Raw genomic sequence first — 13,274 nt, forward strand, 5'->3', positions numbered from 1 at the left:
GACGTTACGGAGGTGGAAGAAGGCTGTCCTTGTGATTTGTTTAATATGAAATTTAAAGGATAAGTCGGTATCAAAGATAACGCCTAAGTTTTTTACTGTGGTGCTGGGTGACAGAGTAATGCCATCCAGAGACACTATTTGCTCTGATAATTTATCTCTGAGGTGTTTTAGACCAAATAAAATCACTTTGGTTTTATCCTGGTTAAGAAGGAGAAAGTTGTGACTCATCCAGAATGCGATGTCTTTAACACAAGCCTGGAGTTTTAATAACTGATGAGTTTCATCTGATTTCATTGAGAGATAAAGCTGTGTATCATCTGCATAGCAATGGAAATTTACTGTATATTATGTTCTCTGATAATGTTACCTAGTGGAAGCATATATAATGTAAAGAGTATTGGTCCCAGAACTGAACTAGAACCAATAAAGTTGGTTTTTCTATCTTGTTTTTGGGATTACAATTTTCAAGGGAGAGGCTTTCGAATGAATTTTGGTTAAGTTTTAGTTTAGTTTATTAAAGTCTTATCGTCAGCTTTTGACAGACAAAAAACATCACTTTTCAGGCCTATCAGATGCATTGTTTGTAGCAAGTCTATTTTTGCTTTAAATAGAAATGTATACAGTACAATTAAATGTTTAAAATGTCATAAATCCAATAGTTTGTTCTAGATTTTCATCTGTACAGGTTGGCACAGTGAGGTACACCATATGTGAATACCATAAAGATAAACCAAAAAGAGATTAATTGTTAGCAACTTGAAAAGATATTACTGCAGATAGTTTGTAAGATTTTTGATTGCATTGATTGCAAAAGTAATATTTCGTGTAAAATCTCTTTTAATTTGGAGGGTGGAAAATATTGCAAACCGGGTTCAAGTTAGTTCATCAAATCAATGGGGTGCCGATTGTACAGTTACGCATGCTAAAATAACATATAGCAACAGTTTGCGTCAACAAGCTTTTATTTTGGTACTTCCGGGGAATTTGCATATTACCTAAATATATTACTTTCATCTGAGACATTTAGATTTAACATTTAGACTTAGATTTAACAATTACTTTTTAGATTTAACAATCACTTTTTACATTTAAGATTTACATTTAACATTTAGATTTAATATGTAACATTTAGATTTAGCTTTAACATTTAGATTTGACATTCACATATTTACGAGGAAAAAATGATGCAAATATTTCTGTAAATCTGGTCAAAAGTAACTTGGTTTGTTGCTTAATGTTGCAAAGAGTTTCATAACCCCGTGGATGACGTCACGGGGTTAAGGAAAGGGGTTAGGAGAGGAGTTAGGAAAAGGTGATCATGTTTGTTTTGACGATCAAAGACGCACTTCAACAAGGTGACGTAATAATCCTACGGCCGCGCCTCCTTTCCTCAGTAAACACTTCCGGGGGTGAAAGAACAGTGAATAGGAAAGGAGATAGGAGGGAATATTCGGACGCAGCCAAGGACCCTGTAAACGTGTGACGTACGCTTTACACGTCATGACGTCAGGCCGTCAGCTCTGCGATGATGGCGGCTGTTGGTTGATATCAACACTGCGCTGAATGCAAAGTGTTTCAAAGTCCGAGAAGAGTCGAAGCAAAGGCAAACCTCTGCATTCAGACGGTTCTCCTTTCAAACAGCTGCAGACGGGAACGGTGAGTTTACGGTGTCACGCGCCACTAACACCAGGGGCGGCTGGTGCATTTTTCTCCAGGGGGGGCTACAACTCCAAAATAGACATACACTAAAAACAGGGTTTGTGCAGCTTTGAATAAATAAGTAAGTAACATTGCAGTCACAGAACTGCTTTCAAACCAACCACGTCTATTGCCACAGAACCCATAAACAAGTAAGAATAAATGTAGTTTATACAATAGAGTGAGTGAAATTTTATTTTATTTTAGATATTTTATTTCATTTTATTTATTTATTTTTTTGCTTTTTGTTTCAGTTAGTTTAACAAATAATTAGATAAAAACAAAGGAATGGTAAATGAACATACATCATTTAAAAAATGACAAAATATAATTTATGACCTAGTTTACATAATATTGACATGTTCAAGATTTAAAATCCTAGTTTGTTCATGTTTCTTTACCTTTTCTGAATAGTGATTTAAATGGGTCCTACCGGTTTCTATCCATGTTGGTTCTGATCCTGACATTTGAAAAAGAAGGCAGGGAAAGCAGAATTAATAAATTTTTCTTTCTTTATTTTGTTTCTCTCCTTCTATTGTCACATGGCTTCACCTGTCAATCAGCCGCTCCATGACGGACGACTGTGACGTCGGATAGAGATTTCCTGATCCGATATCGGATATCGGTTCAATATTAGCCTAAAAACGAATATCAGATTTAATTTCCAAATTTTCTGATCATTATTTTTTTCAACTCGTTTTATTTATTTTATTCAATTGTAGAATACTGTAAATGTTATGTTTAAGGTTAAAAATTATGTAACCATTTGGTTAATAATAAATGGGTACATTTTTGTCATACCTCCTGTTTCTGACTATTGTTCTCTGTTTGAGTAACATCACTTGGTCAAGCCTTTTCTAACATTCCACACTACAAAATAAGTAATTATTTTTTATTAAAGAAAAGAGAGAGAGAAAAAAAGTATGTATGATTCATGCTGATATCGGATCACTATCGGTATCGGCCGATACGTAAGGCTACAATATTGGTATCATATCGGAAATGAAAAAGTTGAAAAGTTGTATCGGAACATCCCTAACGTCAGCCCCTCCCATAGAGGGAGGGTGTTGCTGTGTTAATGATCCGGCTGCATTCAACTTTGCGCAGCCGCAGTTGCCCAGGGACCGTCCATAGACTTGTATTGAAGAGGAGTTACTGAGCATGTACAACTTTTACCTAGAGTGAATGGTAGGGATGTAACGATTAATCGTAAGGCAGCTAAAAATCGATTCATAGGCATCACGGTTGATATCGATTTTCTGAAAATTGAATCGCAGTACTTTTTTTAACCAGCAGAGGGTGCTACCCAGATGTGTTGGTGGTGAGCAAAATCTGCTAATACTTTCTTTCTGGCAGCCTTCTACTTTTAAATATATTCATAAATGATTCCTTAACCCTTTAGCACCGACAGAATATCTAATATTACGTGAATATCTGTAAAAGTCATGTTTTTCTATGAGCTCTGTCTGCTAGCATAGCATCTCTTCTTCACTGCAAGATATCTGCATGCCAACCGACCACTGGGTTACCAGCGCCCTCTGCTGGTCCAAACAAATATCTGACGTAAATCAGTGCAATGACGGGTTTTTTTTTCTTTTAAGTCCAATTGTTAAGGCACAAAACACATTTTCAGTGGCACTTTTAAAAAGAAAAAGAGCTATTATGCAGTTTTGCATTGTTTATTATAGAACCAGAATTTAAATTAATAAGCTTCTTCTTCATTTGTATCATTCCTTTATTTAATTAATTCAAGATTTATTTTTAGTTAAATTGCATTGTTTTGAATAGTTTATCAAGGAATTCTTTTGACAATGAAAAATAAAAGGAAAATAATACAGTATTTTCTATTATAAAAAAATAAAGGAATATTTTTCAATCATCATTTGTCTACAGTCCCATTTTGTAAAATAAATCGTGAGAGAATCGTATCGTGAACCCAGTATCGTGAATCGAATCGTATCGGGAGTTGAGTGAATCGTTAAATCCCTAGTGAATGGTCAAAGATGAGTGCGCCCTAGAGCGGAAATACGTCACTAATCAGACACAAATGAACGAAACAACTTTATGTTATCATTATCTATATAATATTTATTCTGATTATCTAAATACAGATATAAATTTGTTTTGTAGTATTTTTAATTAGTTATCAATTTGTATTATTTTTTTCATGTCTCACTCAAACGAACGTGGTGAGTGGTAGGTCTGTGCCCTAGCGCCTTCTATTGGCCAGCCGCCACTGACTAGCATCCGGGTGCTGGTGTGAGAGGTGACCAAGTCTCAGCCCCAGTGTGTGTGTGTGTGTGTGTGTGTGTGTGTGTGTGTGTGTGTGTGTGTGTGTGTGTGTTACCGTGTTAGCTGCACAGGGGGGTATTTCATCAAACCCAGCTCGGGGTTAAGTCCAGGTTTAATCTGAGAGTCTGGCTCCGTTAAGCCGGGTTTTATCTGGAACGGCCTTTCCATCAATGAGAAAACACCTTAGTTGCCATCGTAACACAGCCCTTGGCGACCAGGTTTAAGCAGCAGGCTTGCCTTAAGCTGCAGACGCACTCATATGAAACCACGTCATAATTTTAAACAAGTCATTTAGTGATGCTTTAAAACACTCAACAAATATTTACAAAAGGAAAAAAAAGAGTCTAAAAGACTAATGTTATACTTTTATTTTTTTTTAATTCTGCTTAAATACGGTGTTTTAAAAGGAAACTAAACAGATAATCATAGTAAATGTTTGATTATGATTTTGAATTTGGGCTGGGCGATTTTGCCTAAAAACTTTTTTAAAGAAAAATTGAAGTTTTGTTACGATTTTTAATTTTATTTTATTTTTCAATGCACTTAAAAATGACTGCAGACATCTTATATATTGTCAAAAGTGGAACTTTATTGCTGTGATTGTCCTCAAGAGTTAAAATGCATAGAACAATTCCAAAATAAGATAATTTTGGAAGATAATCCAGCTGGGCCTCACGTTTCTGAATGAACAAGGAGAATATGCTTTTTAATTAGATGATCACAGTCTCCATGTGTTTAAGTCATCAGTAATAATATGTCTATATAAGGATACTTGTATATCCACTGCTCAGTAACCGATGACGTCACGTCCTGTTGGTCTCAGCATTGATTTCTATTAGTTGCTTATTCATCGTAAAAGCTGCAGCGCATGCGCCCTCACTCTAATCATTAAATCTGTGATCGATCTCGTAGGTCTTATGAAGACGTGCACTAAAGCTAAACACTGTCAGCTGGAGAGTTTCAAGCTGAGAAGAGTTTGATGGGATGGAAAAAGCCAGCGTAGTCAAAGACGGCTTTAAACCAGGTGTAAACCGTAGGCCTGGCTCTACTAAGAACACTTTGATAAAATACCCCCCAGGCTGATGAATCTGCACCTGTTTGTGTGGCTGTTGTTTATACAGTATACTGTATTTGAAAAAAAAAAAACACCTAAGCAGTCCAGCATGAGTGAGAGTATTTAGTCAGCCACCAATTGTTCGTCCTATGAGAGACAAAATTAGAAAAAAAATCCAGAAAATCACATTGTAGGATTTTTAATGAATTTATTTGCAAATTATGATGGAAAATAATTTGGTCAGTAACAAAATTTAATCTCAATTCTTTGAAATGTACCCATTGGTGGCAATGACAGAGGTCAAACGTTTTCTGTAAGTCTTCACACACTGTTGCTGGTATTTTGGCCCATTCCTCTTGCAGATCTCCTCTAGAGCAGTCATGTTTTGGGGCTGTCGCTGGGCAACACAGACTTTCAACTCCTTCCAAAGATTTTCTATGGGGTTGAGATCTGGAGACTGGCTAGGCCACTCCAGGACCTTGAAATGCTTCATACAAAGCCGCTCCTTCATTGCCCGGGCGGTGTGTTTGGGATCACTGTCGTGCTGAAAGACCCAGCCACGTTTCATCTTCAATGCCCTTGCTGATGGAAGGAGGTTTTCAGTCAGAATCTCACGACACATGGCCCCATTCATTCTTTCCTTTACACGGATCAGTCGTACTGGTCTATTTGCAGAGAAACAACCCCAAAGCATGATGTTACTACCCCCATGCTTTACAGTAGGTATGGTGTTCTTTCTCCTCCAAACACGACAAGTTGAGTTTTTACCAAAAAGTTCTATTTTGGTTTCATCTGACCATATGACATTAACCCAATCCTCTTCTGGATCATCCAAATGCTCTCTTGCAAACATCAGACGAGCCTGGACATGTACTGGCTTAAAGGGGACATATCATGGTTTTAAAGCCTTCCTTTTTACATATAAATCATACAGTTGTGGTCTATATAAAGCGGAACTGCAATGCTTGGGTCTGAATTTCTCATTATTGTAGCTCCACAGGCCCCTTTTCTACCCCTTTTCTGATGTGCTCCTGAGAGCAACTCGTTTTGGTGCGGTCTCTTTAAATGTAAATGAGACGCTCCATACCCCGCCCCCTCTTCAGGTGACACTCTTTTCAACTCCACCCTGCTCGGCCATTTTTGTAGTTTGATAGAAGAGATACGGCTATGTAGCGGTGCAGAAAAAGTTTATTCAGAGGTTATTTACAAAATGTCAACAACGGAATACTTGTCCATCCAGCCTTACATGTTTGAGCCAGAGTCTGACCCGGCGGAGCGAGATGAAAATGAAGATGATGAACCTGCAGAACCCTAACAAGTGAGCTAACACAAGCACCGAGCTAACGCTAGCGCCAAGCTAACGTCACGAAATGCATTTTAATACAGTCTTTTCAAAGACAAAAACGGCAAAATGAAATGATTAATGAAAACTTTAGACTTAAATTAAATCACGTAGGCCATATCATCAAGAATCTAAAATGAGCACACAGCGCTAACATATGAAGTCTGAAGACGGTGCAACTGCTAATGCTAACAAAACAATGACAGGGACGTCTTATCACACTTTTTAGTGTTATTTACAGCTTATTGAAGTGCTCTGTTCGTCGTCTCCAAAGATAGAAGGATTTGACCCCTCAATCAGACGAAGTCTTTCGGCAAATCCTTCTTTATACTGGTGGAGGTTGCAGAAGCAGTCATCCTTAAAGTGCTTCGCGCACACAAAAATGACCTTACCCACAGATGTGGGTATATTTCCGTGAAAAATAAAACTCAACCAGGCACTTCGAAAAGGTTCTGATGCTGGGAGACGTTATAATGAAGCGTGTGGGTTACTACATCCAACAACCGAACATTTTGACTTATCCTCTCGTAACTTCGGCATCCTGGAGCTTGGACTACAAAATAGAAGCGAGAAATAAAAATGGCGGATTGCTCAAAGTGTTGAACCTGGAGTTGATGTACTAGTTTGGTAGTTCCGCTGCAAATACTGTGATGTAATAGTTCAAAAGACGTAATAGAGAATAGAAAAATCGAAACAGATTGAAAAATATGAGCAAAACAGAATATAAAGATATCTACGGATACATATATACAGTATATATATATATGAACTAGATTGTATTTCATACCATTTTGTACTTGTACAGCTGGAATTTGTAATTCTTGATATTGCGATATAAATCATATTGTTTAGTATCTGGATATATTGGTATATATTGTATTGTGACATGCAAATCCTGAATTGTATCATATTGTCAGATTCATGGCAATGCACATCCCTGTTCTTTAGTGTCTGACGTTGTGTCGTCTGTGAAACAGTTTTGGTTTTGAAGCGTTAAATTTATTGACTACAATATTAGAACATCTTATATTTCCTTTCCAGATTTCCCAAAAAACGTTTCAGTTTACTGTTTTTCGTGTCATCTTTGCATCAGTTCACACATTTTCGTTTAATTTGCGTTTCATTGGCTTTCCCTACGTAGATGTCATTACAGACTATTAAAGTTCAAAACTTGCTTAATATGGATAATGTAGTTAACTAATGGCTTTAATCTGATAATAATACATGGCAGAAAAGCAACGAAACAAGTACGTGCGGAGATGATGCGGTATTTGGAGCTCGATTTTGATATCCATCTATTTGCTAGAAAACCTGTTTTATGGTGAAAAATCTGTGTAAATGTGATATTGTCCCAAGACATGTTGGTAAGGGTTTAGTCTGTGTCATATCGCTATTTCCATTTCAGAAGGTGAAGTCCATCATATAGAGTCCAATGAGGTCATATTTTGCTTGAGAATTTACTTTTCCGTCTCTCTAACTAATCGTTTACGAAGACGAGATGCGAAAAAGATCAATCTTGACTAACTACACCGCGGTACACTATGTGCTCTCCACTTGTGGAACTATTTTTGTTGGCAGAGTCAAATGATTAAATAAACAAATCATAATCTCTTGTCACTTATATACTATTAACCCAGTGTTGATATTTTAGCATAACAGCACTCCCTCTCGTGTTATATTGCTTAATTGTAGGGTTGTGCATTGCCTGGCATCTGGCGATACAATTTGTGTCACGATACGATCCGATACGATATATCCTGACATTAAAGTATAAGGCATTTATTGCAAATAAAATTTCCTATATATGACTTCAGAAACAACAAATCTGTAAATGTGTACACCTTCATGAAAACATTATGTATGAAAAATATTTTTGCATATTTTACACTCAAAACATTGGCTTTAACATGCCATGTGCCAACAATAAAAATATAACATACAATCTGCCTGTGGCTTTTAAACCAACTTTGACTTTAGTGCAACATGACTTTAGTGCAACTTAACTGAGGTATATGCCTCGATCAACAAATAAATGCAGAAAGTTAGTACTTTCTTTTTAGATTTTATTGAAAAAACACAAGCTGGTCAACATTCCCAGGTTTCAGTGCATTTCTTTGTGCAGTTACAATGTCTCCTGCAGTAAAAAATACTTTCCTGGTTAGATAAAGGTAAAAAATAGAATAAAGAAAATAAAAATTGTTATGGATGCATTTTGAATTGATCCGAGAATCGCTCGACGTAATATCGCAATATATCAGCGAATCGATTTTTTTCAACACCCCTACTTAATTGCATTACAATTTCTGCTTGATTTTTGTTAAAAATATCTACCTATAAAAACAAGTTGCGTGTGCGTGCGTGCGCGCGTCCGGAGCAAATGTCTCCCACAAGCGGTTCAAGTTCGACCTGAAACTTGGTTAACGGGTTCCAAATACCCCAAGTGTGTGTATCTGTTGTTTTGGAGTAATTTGGTCATTTCAAAATGTTTATTTTAATTTTATTTCACTTCTGGACGGCCCCGAAATGAAACCTATTCAGCTTTTGACCTCAGGGTGTGAGGAGGCGCGAGTGCACCATCTATATCTATTTTACTGCACAGCTCCTCACCCGAGCAAGAGTCACGTGTGCGGCCAGAGCCAATCGCTGCGAACACAGTAAAGCAGACGCGGATTGTAAACACACAAGCGATAGAGAAGATAGTTTAGTCCGAGACACGGGAGCTCTCTGAATAGATCATTTGAAACCGTCAGCCACTGGTGAGTCTTTTGCAGACAACTTTCCCAACACATTCAATACTTCATCTGGAAAACTGCAGATTCTCTGTGGTGCCGTGCATGGAAGCTAAGCTCTGACGATTCGGTTCGAAGGTAAAAAATTATTTTTGTTTTTAAAAAAAAAGACAGCCGAATTGTTGATGATACTTTAATTTATTACTTACTCACTCTTGTAGTTTGGAGCTTTATGTTTTGTTTTGCACAGTTTTGTTACTTTTCTGATGGCGCTACAATGTCTATGGAGTTTGGTTATCAGCGTCTCAAACATTTCCCGGGAACACACACAAGGTATTTATTTATTTATAATAAAAATATTCTAAATGAGTAAAGTAAAACAAAAAACTAAACAATATTTATGCAAAAAGTACACAAATTGACTCCAGATTCACTCTATAATGGCAACCAAAAACACTTACACAAAAAATGTACAAAAAGACAACTGAAAGATAAAAAAAAAAAACACAAAATGACTCCAAAAAACATTCATTACAGAAAAATACACCATCCATCCATCCATCTTCTTCTGCTTAGCCATTTCCGGGTCGTGGGGGCAGCATCCTCAGTAGGGAGGCCCAGACTTCCCTCTCCCCGGCCACTTCCTCCAGCTCTTCCGGAGGGACCCCGAGACGTTCCCAGGCCAGCCGAGAGACATAGTCTCTCCAGCGTGTCCTGGGTCTTCCCCGGGGCCTCCTTCCGGAGGGACGTGCCCTGAACGCCTCATTAGAGAGGCGTCCAGGGGGCATCCTAATTAGGTGCCCGAGCCACCTCATCTGGCTCTTCTCGATGCGGAGGAGCAGCGACTCTACTTTGAGTCCCTCCCGAATGACTGAGCTTCTCACCCTATCTCAAAGGGAGAGCCCAACCACCCTATGGAGGAAACTCATTTCGGCCGCTTGTACCCGCGATCTTGTTCTTTCGGTCATGACCCGAAGCTCATGACCATAGGTGAGGGTTGGAACGTAGACCGACCTGTAAATTGAGAGCTTCGCATTTTGGCTCAGCTCCCTTTTTACAATGACGGACCGGTGCAGACTCCGCATCACTGCAGACGCCGCACCAATCCGCCTGTCGATTTCTTGCTCCATCCTTCCCTCACTCGTGAACAAGACCCCAAGGTACTTGAACTCCTCCACCTGGGGCAGAACCTCATCTCCAACCCGGAGAAGGCACTCCACCTTTTTCCGGTCGAGAACCATGGACTCGGATTTGGAGGTGCTAATTCTCATTCCGGCCGCTTCACACTCGGCTGCGAACTGATCCAGTGAGAGTTGAAGGTCACGGTATTTTGGAGCCAACAGGACCACATCATCTGCAAAAAGCAGTGATGCAATACTGAGGCCCCCGAACCGGACCCCCTCAATGCCCTGACTGCGCCTAGAAATTCTGTCCATAAAAGTTATGAACAGAATCGGTGACAAAGGGCAGCCCTGGCGGAGTCCAACCCTCACCGGAAATGATTTCGACTTACTGCCGGCAATGCGGACCAGACTCTGACTCCGGTCATTTAGGGAACGAACAGCTCCTATCAGGAGGTTCGATACCCCATACTCCCGGAGGACCCCCCACAGGAATCCCCGAGGGACACGGTCAAATGCCTTTTCCAGGTCCACAAAACACATGTGGACTGGTTGGGCAAATTCCCATGACCCCTCAAGGACCCTGCTGAGGGTGTAGAGCTGGTCCACAGTTCCACGGCCAGGACGAAAACCACATTGCTCCTCCTGAATCCGAGGTTCAACTATCCGGCGGACCCTCCTCTCCAGTACCCCTGAATAGACCTTACCGGGGAGGCTGAGGAGTGTGATCCCTCTATAATTAGAACACACCCTCCGGTCCACTACCCCGGTCTGCCAATCCAGAGGCACTGCCCCCGATGTCCACGTGATGTTGCAGAGTCGTGTCAGCCATGACAGCCCCACAACATCCAGGGCCTTGAGGAACTCCGGGCGGATCTCAACCACCCCCGGGGCTCTGCCACTGAGGAGCTTTTTAACCACCTTGGCAACCTCAGCCCCAGAGATAGGAGAGCCCACTCTCAGGTCCCCGGGCCCTGCTTCCTGATTGGAAGGCGTGTCAGTGGGATTGAGGAGGTCTTCGAAGTATTCCCCCCACCGATCCACAACGTCTCGAGTCGAGGTCAGCAGCGCACCATCCGCACCATACATAGGGTTGACGGTGCACTGCTTCCCCCTCCTGAGACGCCGGATGGTGGTCCAGAATCTCTTCGAAGCCGTCTGGAAGTCGTTCTCCATGGCCTCACCAAACTCCTCCCATTTCCGGGCTTTTGCCTCTGCGACCGCCGTGGCTGCACTCCGCTTGGCCCGTTGGTACCTGTCTGCTGCCTCTGGAGTCCCACAGGCCAAAAAGGCCCGGTAGGACTCCTTCTTCAGCTTGACGGCATCCCTCACCCCCGGTGTCCACCAACGGGTTCGGGTATTGCCGCCACGACAGGCACCGACTACCTTGCGGCCACAGCACCAATCAGCCACCTCAGCAACAGAGGTACGGAACATGGCCCACTCGGACTCAATGTCCCCCGCCTCCTCCGAGACATGGTTGAAGTTTTCCCGGAGGTGGGAGTCGAAGCTCCTTCTGACGTGGAATGTCAGAAAAATACACCAAACAACAAAAACATAAAAATGACTCAATACACAAAACTAAATATTTACACAAAAAATACACAAAATGACAACAGAATCACACTCCAATGGCAACAAAAAAAACTATAATTATACAAAAACACAACAGAAAGATACAAAAATACACATAATGACTCCAAAAAACATACATTACAGACAAAAAATTATAAAAGTGAGTAAAAAAAAAACCCAACAACAAACACATTTATCATGTTCATGTCTCATAGAATTAAACCATGGAAATCACACACACTATTTTACTTTGCACCCACAAATAAACCCCTTTATAACACTACAGAGTACAGAGTATGTACACGTCTTTGTGCATCCAACCTTCAAACACATACTCATTTTGCCATAATTAACTCGACTTAAACTCCCACATGAATGCACACTTCCGACGGGCACTGTACTAGTTATTTAAAAATGATAATAGCAATATTGCCATTTCCATTTCAGGAAGTGTATTTGGTATGTTCCGTCCGTTTTTCCGGGATCAGGGAAAGTTGGAGGTCCTGCATTATGTACAAGTACAATGCTTAAAAGGACAGGAAGATCATCCCAAGTGTCAGTCAGATGACTATCAAAACCTCACTTAAGTATGAGCCTTTTACTGATCCAACATCTGTCTGCTCCTTTCTACAGACATCCAGATGTTAGCATAGCGTTGGTCTTTGTGTGTTAACCTCTTATTGTCTCTTTTTGTGCTGAAGTGGCACTATGCCCGCAGCTACAGTGGACCACAGTCAAAGAATATGTGAGGTTTGGGCCAACAACCTGGAGGAGGAGCTGAAGAGGATCCGACATGTCATTAGGAAATACAACTACATTGCTATGGTGAGTGGCGCTGATGTCTCCTCCCCCACTCGTGGACTTCCTGGGGTGGTAACGGGGTCCGTCTGTGCAGGACACAGAGTTCCCCGGTGTCGTAGCCAGACCTATCGGGGAGTTCAGGAGCAACGCAGACTACCAGTACCAGCTGCTGCGCTGCAACGTGGATTTGCTGAAGATAATCCAGCTGGGCCTCACGTTTCTGAATGAGCAAGGAGAATATCCTCCAGGAACGTCCACCTGGCAGTTCAATTTTAAGTTTAACCTCACGTAAGTGAGTGTATCTTGGTTAGGCATAGATGTTGTGGCTCATCCTAGAACAAAAGAGACACTGCTGACAGAATCAGACATGAGTTGTTTTTTTCTACCCTACTCGTCTTGCTTCTGTCTCTAATCGCTCGATGGCCCGTAGTTGCTTGGTGACAAGCAGTGTTGCTCTTGTGCCGTCAGAGAGGACATGTACGCACAGGACTCCATCGAGCTGCTCACCACGGCAGGGATTCAGTTCAAAAAGCACGAGGACGACGGCATCGAGACGCTCTACTTTGCAGAGCTGCTGATGACGTCGGGGGTGGTGTTGTGTGATGGCGTCAAGTGGCTGTCCTTCCACAGGTACAGGTGCTGACTCAGCACTTTCTCTTTTC

General features: G+C 40.9%; 1 protein-coding gene across 3 annotated transcripts; it reads left to right on the plus strand.

Annotated features, from left to right (window-relative positions):
• Positions 1-1,424: 1,424 nt before the first annotated feature.
• cnot7 (CCR4-NOT transcription complex, subunit 7) lies at positions 1,425-13,266 on the plus strand. 3 transcript variants are annotated; one of them, XM_028459488.1, is made up of 5 exons: positions 1,425-1,656; positions 12,259-12,398; positions 12,513-12,636; positions 12,707-12,900; positions 13,081-13,266. In XM_028459488.1, exons 2-5 carry the CDS (start codon positions 12,376-12,378, stop codon positions 13,253-13,255), a joined length of 516 nt encoding a protein of 171 aa, XP_028315289.1. In that variant the 5' UTR covers positions 1,425-1,656; positions 12,259-12,375; the 3' UTR covers positions 13,256-13,266. The 3 variants fall into 3 exon arrangements, with proteins under 3 accessions (XP_028315289.1, XP_028315288.1, XP_028315292.1); XM_028459487.1 differs by having other exon boundaries at positions 12,309-12,398; XM_028459491.1 differs by lacking the exon at positions 12,259-12,398.
• Positions 13,267-13,274: the final 8 nt, after the last annotated feature.

Source organism: Gouania willdenowi, chromosome 10, assembly GCF_900634775.1.
Source record: "Gouania willdenowi chromosome 10, fGouWil2.1, whole genome shotgun sequence".
NCBI lineage: Eukaryota > Metazoa > Chordata > Actinopteri > Blenniiformes > Gobiesocidae > Gouania > Gouania willdenowi.